Source organism: Puntigrus tetrazona, chromosome 16 (assembly GCF_018831695.1).
Source record: "Puntigrus tetrazona isolate hp1 chromosome 16, ASM1883169v1, whole genome shotgun sequence".
NCBI lineage: Eukaryota > Metazoa > Chordata > Actinopteri > Cypriniformes > Cyprinidae > Puntigrus > Puntigrus tetrazona.
The window spans coordinates 22636665-22645544 of NC_056714.1; the positions used below are offsets into that span (position 1 = coordinate 22636665).

The following is an 8880-nucleotide window of genomic DNA, read 5'->3' on the forward strand; positions in this document are numbered from 1 at the left end:
TCCGTTATTTATTATCTTTACTACTAATCACAAGAAATAATCTAATTTTGTTACTTTCTGTATTTCAAAATAGCTTAAATTTATACTGATGCCAGTGACTTTAAATGTTCTTTCATTTAATATTAAGTAATATTTTGCACTAATGCTTTAAAAAAAGTTTTGTTATATTATATTTATATAATTATATTATTATTTGATTTGTCATTTTGATTAGCTCTAAAGTGAATTGCTTTAAATTGAAATGTAGCTTTCTGCACTTAATAAAAGAAAAACAATATTTGTAAAAATAGTTAATATACAAATATTATATTTTAGGTAAAAAAACAATGTTGAAGATTATGTAGGCCTCACGGTATTGAAATTCGTTTATATGGAGTTTTGAAGTCTATTAGAAGTCTTTTATATGACTGAAAAGTCTTAAGGACATGTTTGTCGCTATATTTTGTGAATGACCCATTTGCTGCCCCTCAATCCCCCCCACCCACCCCAAAAGACGTCTCTGAAAGGACACACAATAACATCCTTTTCTTATTTGCCCTTTTTTAGAGACGAAAATCACGCTATGCAGAGCTGGACTTTGAGGTCAGTGTAATGTAAATCTTTCCACAAATGACAGCAGTCTTGTGTGGTGCAGTTTCATTCATCTCTGCAAAGGTTTAAATGGGGTTTTTTCTTGCAGAAGATCATGCATACACGGAAGCGCCACCAGGACATGTTTCAGGATTTAAACAGGAAGCTGCAGCATGCAGAGAAGGACAGAGATTCTCCCCCAGTGGACGGGAAGACTGGGAAGAGATGGAGCGTGTCATCAGGAGGCAGCGATAAAACCAATCTTAGTGTACGAGCTTACACTTATCACTCCCCATTCATTTGTCATTAAGAGGATCTTGTGATTTAAAAAAAAAAAAAAAAAAGATTTCGTACCAAAATCAAAAGAAAATATATGCTACCCAAAAAGTCTCTAATGCTCACCAGTGCTGCATTTATTTGATCGAAGATACAGTAAAAACAACAATGTTGTGAAATATTATTACAAATGAAAATTTTCTATGCAAATAATTCATGAAAAGAAATTTTTATTCACGCGATAATAAAAGTTCAGTTTTCAGTAGCCATTACTCCAGTCTTCAGTGTCACATGATCCTTTCCAAAATCATTCCAATAAAACTTAATGTTACATAAAAAATAAACATAATAAAAATAAAATAAACATAAAAATTATTTTTGACTTTTTACTAGTAAGGTAAATTATACTTAGCATTGAGAAACTGGAGTGTGCCGGTTTTGTGAAAATTTCCTAACAATACGATAAAGTTTTTGTTAATGCAAGGCAAGTAGCATTTAATTTATTTTTAATTTAAAGTTTTAATTTATTTTTTAATTTAAAGTTTTTCTATATTAATTTCTTTATTATTATTCAAATATATCTATTTAAAAATGTATTAAATGTAAAAAATTAATAAACATATCTTGACATTACAATACTGTAGCTCACTTTTTTAATCATATTTTTTTCATATTTATTTGAAATATATATATATATATATATATATATATATATATATATATATATATATATATATATATAATATCATTTTCAGGTAGCTCGATACCCTCTTGGCTGCACTTCGACAAGTATAGTACATTTGCACTTCGGGTGACCTGATTTTGCAGCAAACTAGGTTGTTATTTGACTTTTTATCAAATATTTACCCTAAAATATTCTTATATTGCTTGTTAATGCAGGACAAGCAGCAGACCCCCAGCAAGCGGGCATGGGAGGGCATCAGGAAGACCCACTCACCACCGTCTTGGGTGCGCAAGGAGCTGGAGCCCCTACAGGCCTCTCCTCTGGAAATGCAAGCAGTGGAATGGGAGAAGGCCAGCGCCACCATCCCTCTGGTGGGCCAAGAGATCATGGACCTGCAGACGGAGGTCTGAGAGACCCCCAGAGCATTCAGAGAAACAGAACATACTCTACTCGCAGGGAAAAGGGACAAAGAGAGATTTGAGAGTGCGAACAAACAGAAGTATGCAAGAAAGAAAGCAACATGGCTGTGCAATTTTTATTTGTGTTGTTTTTTGTTTTTTTGTTTTTTTGTATTCCTGGAATGGCCTTTTCCTTAATGTCAAAGCGAATCATAACACTTTCGAAAATCCAGGTCTGAGCCTGTTGCTGTGGTAATGAGCCGGCGCTACCGAGAACGGCTGAACTGGGCAAGTTGAATCCTGGGAGTGACTAAAGGGAAGGACTAAGAGCAGATGAGCCTTAGTGAGTGGCCTTCAATTTCTTACACCTCTGGATACACACACACACACACATCATGTCACATTTATGGAAGAAAGAGAAGTAGCGCTACAAAAGAAAGCTTTCAAACTGCCCGGTAGGAATCAGGTGAGCTACACGTCATTCAAAATCAAATTCTTGAATATTATTAGTCTTATTATCATCGTTGTTGATCGGTGTGACACACAACACATGCGTACGCTTGGGGCGCGAAAGGCGACGTGATTGCCCGAAGCCATTTGACTGTTATTCTGTCTCAAACGCCCTTCTGAGCCAGTACAGCCCACTGCTTAGCCACTGTGCTCTCCCGTGCACCGCAACGACCTCGGGATCCTTCGAGATTCAGCTCGGAAACGGGTCGGCGGTCCAGCTGGTGGGTTCGTGAAACCCGACGCGTCTACATTCGCTTGATGTTCCCATCAGAATCACTGGAGCTGTGAGGCCTTGAAACAAACTGCTGAGTCTCAGAATACGTGCAGAATCGTGTTTGAAAGAGAAAACGGAGATGAAAACGAATATATAAATATATATATTATAAATAGTCTTATATATGAAACTGCAGAGGGGTGTTATTCTCTGGTTAGGTTGTGGTCGCACACAGAGAAAGCACAAGACTCACTCCTCAGAGTCCTGTTGTACAGCATTGTAATTATTTCCAGAAGAGTTCTACAAAATGAATTTTAGCCTATAAATATCTTTCTTACTGTGCTTGGGGAATATTGTTAACATTATTATAGATATCATTGCGATTCTGAGATCCCCCCCCTCCCCACAAACTGGACTGGACTTTATCAGTGTTCTGTAACATCATGTAACGGTGTGTATTTCGGTATCACTGACTGTCACTCCAGATGATACGTACTTGCCTGAATTCTCCACCATCTGCCCCTCCTTCTCCTTCTCTCCCTTGCCTTTCCACGCTCCCTTTTTTAAGTTCACTGGGGTTTCTTTGTTATTGTACAGTTTTCAGAGCACAAAATGAATGTGTCATATTTCTAATAAAAAAGTATATCTATATAATAAAGGGTTAGACGTCGTAATTATGGCGCTGTGAAACTTTGACATCTTGTCTTGGCAGAATCCGGATGGATGGACAGACAGACTGATTCATTAATTCATTGATTGAAACAACGTAAATGAAAACTTTAAATGAAAAGCGTTGCCTTCGACAAACATTTAAAATGATAATATATAATTACTAACTGGAAAAAAAAAACATTGTGTATATAAATTAGTCAAATGAAAACTAATAAAACCAAACAAATATACTAAAAACTAATTTAAAAAATGCAAATAACAATGACTAAAACATTAAGTGAAATTTAAACCTAAAATTAAGAGTTTATTTGCAAATAGTTTTTTGGTGTTTAATTTTTTTACATTTTCCAGAAATCATGTTTTTTTTAACTGCTATGTTTTCATTGTGTTTTATATCGTTAGTTGGCTCTGTTTTTATTTAATTTATTTTTAATCAAAATAATTTTTGAAAACACCGAAAAAAACAATCACTGGTTTGATTGAGTCTAAATGGAGTTTAAATGAAAGAACGTGTTTTTTTGAAAATGTAAATGAACTCTTCAAATATATGAATAAAATATCATTAATGGATACTACAGTATATAAATAATACTAAATAACGCTGTGCTCTTCCCATGAGCCTATAAATCCACTGATAAAGATTTAACCAATCGTAAGTGCTTGTGATAATGAATGTGTGTTATTATTTCGATTAAAAGAATGCATTAGGATTGGAGTCACGGGAATGTAGTGGGAGGGAAAATGTGGCCATGCTGCAAATGGAAGACATTAATTTCATGTCACCATGAGCGACCCGGTGTCCTGAACCTAATTATGTCAGCATTAGTTACTCAACATTTTTTTAATACATCGCTGCTTGCAATAAACTAGAAAGATTAATATTCTAGAAAATATGTCTGTAAAATGAATAGATCAATAGTTTAATAGATTAATTAATAGTTAATAGATCCACAGCTGCTTCCATAACAAATAGTATTGATGAATCATACATAAAAATAAATGGTAATTATGAATAAACATAAGAAAGACAGAATATATTGTAACTGTTTTAGTATTAGTTGCAGTAGTGAAGTGTGGTACATGCAAACGTACCACATTGCCAATGTTCTCAGTTATTTTGAAAAGTTTTAGGTATTCCGTATATATTTTTAGTGTAAACAAAATCATATGACAAACCGGAGACGTAACGCAAACGCAGCTGAGAGAGGGAATAACAGCAGAGGAATATCAAAGTAATAATTAAATGAACATAACCCCACTGGCTTTGTCTCATTGCCGTGTGTTAATTTTTTATAATGGGTTCACTAATGCATGAGGACATCTGTTTTCAAAGTTTCCCCATATACTGAAGCACAGTAATCAGAACTGTTTAGACCAATAAACAAGCCCGTGGAGCCTGCGTAAGGCATCAGTTACAGTACTTCTAAGCCCGTTTATGATGTGTTATAGGACCTCCATCACCTGCGTGGCTGGAAAGACGCGTCGACGGGAGAACACAACATTCTAATTAAACACCTTGAGCTAACGAAGCATGTTAAGATACGACTGAACCAACAGCTGGATGTATATTTCATAGGGACATGAAAAACCATGTTCTGCCGAGATAATTTGTGCACTGACCTTTGATTTGAACGGAACCTTATGGAATGTTTTGATTCCACCGTCTAATTAAATAAGCAGTAGTAAGCTGCACTATATGTAATGAAGCATCGGTTTATTTGGTTGGAAGTGACTCCTGGATTCTGTACTTTGATTTATTTTGAGGCAGTTGCAAATGTCAGTCATGCGAGCTAATTTGGCAACTTGCATGAATGACATTTTTATCGTAAACATCTAATAGGCCAGCGGCATTAAAAACATGATAACCCGTGTATAAAAACCAAACGCAAGTCTGAATTCATTTTTAAACAGCATGGAGTGCAGCACTATGGGAAGTCAGATAATAGACTGCAGCTTATCACCCGTCTATCTGTCAGTCATTGCTTTTGTGTACTGTGTATGTCTTATTATTTCCATTATTTGAAAATGCTCTGGTGCTTTGCAATGTTGCAATATTTGATTCCTTGACTTTTTGGACTAGTTTGAGTCTTTAGTAAGAAATAATTTCAAATGCATCTTTCGCCATACCGCAAGGCATGGATCAGAAATTTACTAGGTTTAACAGCACATAGTAACATTAAGTCATATTATAACAGCCGAGTACCTACTTTGAAGCCTTACATGCCATATGTGTGTGTTCCAGGGATGTGCTTTCTGTCATGCCAGATGAGGCCTAATTAAATATAATCTGGATTCAATTATATGGAAATCACTACTCTCTGTATTCCAGCCATGCAATTTTGCTCCATATGTGTTTGCTCATCAGGTAAAATTGACAAAATTACTTGGAAAGCACTCACTGCTGTCATTCTCATTAGTTTTCCTCTGATGCAGCTACTTCAATAAATCCATGCAACTTTATATTGCACCTTTCAAACAGTGCAATAACAGTTACAAAAGGGATTTCAAATAAATCAATAAAAAGCTAAAAAGTTTGTCTAATCAACATTAGACAAATAATGTTAATGTCTAATAACTTTCTGGACTGGAGGCAAAATCTTTATGCGGCATTTCTAAGTTAATGAAAGCATAAATCTGGTCAAATCTGTTACAGTGTTTGTTTTAAACCTGATGCAAAGTTTCTATACAAAGTCAAGCCCAAAATCATTTTCCTCACGGAATCCGGATCAACCACATTAAAAACTACTAAATTAGCTTCTTGCGGTGGTAAATGAAGCGCTATTTTCAAATGTTCTGTTTATATCCATCCTAACTGTTGATACTTTTCTAGAGAACACTGCCAACTTATCACATTTAAAGCCTGGGATTATGTCAGGATGACTTCTAAGAGAGGCGTTTAGAAGCCTGTCAGTGGTCCAGAATAGCACCCTTGGGGTGTTCTGGTTCTCAGAGACCAATTTAGTGAAATGAGCATACCAGCTCCATCTAATTGCATTATTAAAAATAGATAGGTGCTGTCTGAAGGTATCAAAATTGACTTACAGCTTCATCTTCCTCTATTTATATGCAGCTCTTCAGCAGTTTCTACTAAAGTGGATATTTGAATTTGTTAATTCCTAGAGTTTGTAAGCAGGAAGCCTGAGAAGCCGTATTTGGTTGTTTGAAATAATGTAGATTAAAAGAGCTAACTTATTCGTGCGATGGAAATTTAGAAATTACATTTTAGAAATTACTTCAGTCTACAGTTTTGCATATTTTTTCAGAAATCATTCTAATATGCTTTTTAGTGCTATTTATTATCATTTATTATTGGTGTTCAGTTATTAATAATTTTTTGTCTCATATTTTTGTGAATCCTGATATTTTTTCAGGTTTCTTCAATAAATAGAAAGATCAGATTTGACATATTTGTAATAAATGCAATAAAAGTATTTACTCCGATGTTGTTTTAAAAACTGTTTATTTTAAATTGAAATCATATTTCACAATAGCACTGCGTATACTCTGATCAGCCTTGGTGAGACTTTTCCGTTTGAAAACATTTTAAAAATTCTTATTTTATCATTCTTAATTCCATTTTTGCTTGGTAGTAAAAATTGTGTACAACTGACTGTAAAATTCACAGAGAAATTGCAAGCGATTTTCACAAACAATTACAAATAACAGCAAGTACCATGCTGAATTTGACATAAAATCTGAAATACTGAAATAGTAAATTCTTGAAAAAAATAAAAAATAAAATGTAAGATACAAAAAAGGTAAATTTTGCAACCATTTAGAATTCAAATATCTAATGAGTGTCGCTAAAGATTAATGCTCTATCATGTTGGGAACATAAACCTACCTGATAGCGTTAACAAATGCAAACGTAATGCAAAAACATGTTCACTGATGCCGCAATGCTATTTAAATTCCTTTTGCAGATTTGAGTTGGGGGGTTTTTAACCATATTTTCACCGGAGCTCCTCATCAAGTGTAACATCTACTCAACTAAAAAACTCATACATATAAAGCTATATATGTGACAACCATGTTCAAAAGTGTACCTGTAAAAATAGTAACATTTTATTTTGTAAAAGTGGTAACACTTAATTTGATGGTCCTTTATGAACATTCTGTTGACAGTATGTAACTTTGCACCTACATGTAATCTAACATTTATTAGAGTATAATTAAACTGTCTGATTATAACCTGCTAACTCTTTATTGATAAGATCTACCAACAGACATTCTACTGACTGTAGGTAGCTTTTCAAGAACAAGTCAACTTATTCTAACCATAACCCTAGCAGGCTACTAATACACTGCTCACACTGTAATGAAGGTTAGTTAACATGTAGGTGCAAAGTTGCGTATTGTCAACAGAATGAAAGAGTTTTAAGGCCTAGTAATTATAATAATCATTTCTTAAATTCATATAGAGCTTTTCAAGGCATCCACTACCAGTATGCAGCATCCACCTGGATGTTGTTGGGCCAATGGGTGAATTTGACCGGATACTGAGGTCACACCTCAAAAGACATCCTGGGATTTTTAACGACCACAAACAGTCTGGACCTCCATTTAACATCTCATCCGAAGGACGGCGGACTAATGTTCATTTCATCCGGAAACTGCAGGGATTCGTATGCGTAGTTACGTTTTTCAGTTTTGCAGAAATGCATGTAGAGGCAAGTATTTCCAATGAGCCTAGGTTGTACGATCAACAATTTAAGATGTTCGACCTGTGGAACGCCAACAATGCATCACTCATCCACTTACAAGTCAGAGAGGATTTTGCATGCTCATTGATTCAGAGTCTGCTCCCTAGCTTTCTAAACCTTTCCAATAAGAGGAAAAATGAGAGCTTTCAAAGGCAATTTTTTTAATTTTCACCCTTGGGATTTCTCTCTGTCCCACTCAGCGTTTTTGTCTGTGTTTGCTGACCTCCCTCCAGCCTCCTGGTCCGCTCCGGTGGTAAATCTGTCTAGAATCCATCTGCTGTGACAACCACAGACAGGCCCTGATTTAAAGCCTGTCAGTCTCACTCTCAGACACTGAGGCCTGCCAGAGACGCCCGGCCACGGCCCATCCAAACTGATCTGTGTCTGCTTCAGTCAGTGATTAATGTTACCCTATTTTTAACACCTTCCTCAGAAAACACACGCTAGCATCCATTCATGCACACTCATTGACAGATGGGGATGCTCAGACTCGCACGCAACTCTGCAGGCTCATTCATACTTGACACGGGACACAATAGTCCTAAGTGAAGAATTGTGTATTACAAAATCAAACCTGCCACAGTAACAAACAATTTGATACAGTACTAAAGAAAGTGTGTATAAACATAATGATCAACAAGTTACCGCCGAGCAAATTGAATTCATTATACGAATAATTCACCCAAAAAACCAAAGTTTGCTGAAAATCTACTCGCCTCCATGCCATTCAAAATGTAGATGAGTGGTTTCTTCATCAGAACAGATTTGGAGAAATGATTATTACATCACTTACTCGTGAATGCTTTTCAGTGAATGGTTCCTGTTTTCACCAGGAGAGAAATATGTACAGAT

At 35.5% G+C, this 8880-nt stretch overlaps 1 protein-coding gene across 18 annotated transcripts in view; it reads left to right on the forward strand.

Annotated features, from left to right (window-relative positions):
• adgrb1a (adhesion G protein-coupled receptor B1a) overlaps positions 1–3311 on the forward strand; it is an 86213-nt gene extending 82902 nt beyond the window's left edge. For 17 of the 18 annotated variants that reach the window (XM_043261393.1, XM_043261400.1, XM_043261397.1 and 14 more), the window contains 3 exons: positions 547–582; positions 680–838; positions 1747–3311. In XM_043261393.1, coding sequence (XP_043117328.1) covers positions 547–582; positions 680–838; positions 1747–1941 — 390 coding nt within the window. In that variant the 3' untranslated portion in view covers positions 1942–3311. The remainder of the gene's footprint in view (positions 1–546; positions 583–679; positions 839–1746) is intronic. The other variant, XM_043261396.1, reaches the window with a different exon arrangement.
• The last annotated feature ends 5569 nt before the right edge of the window (positions 3312–8880 follow it).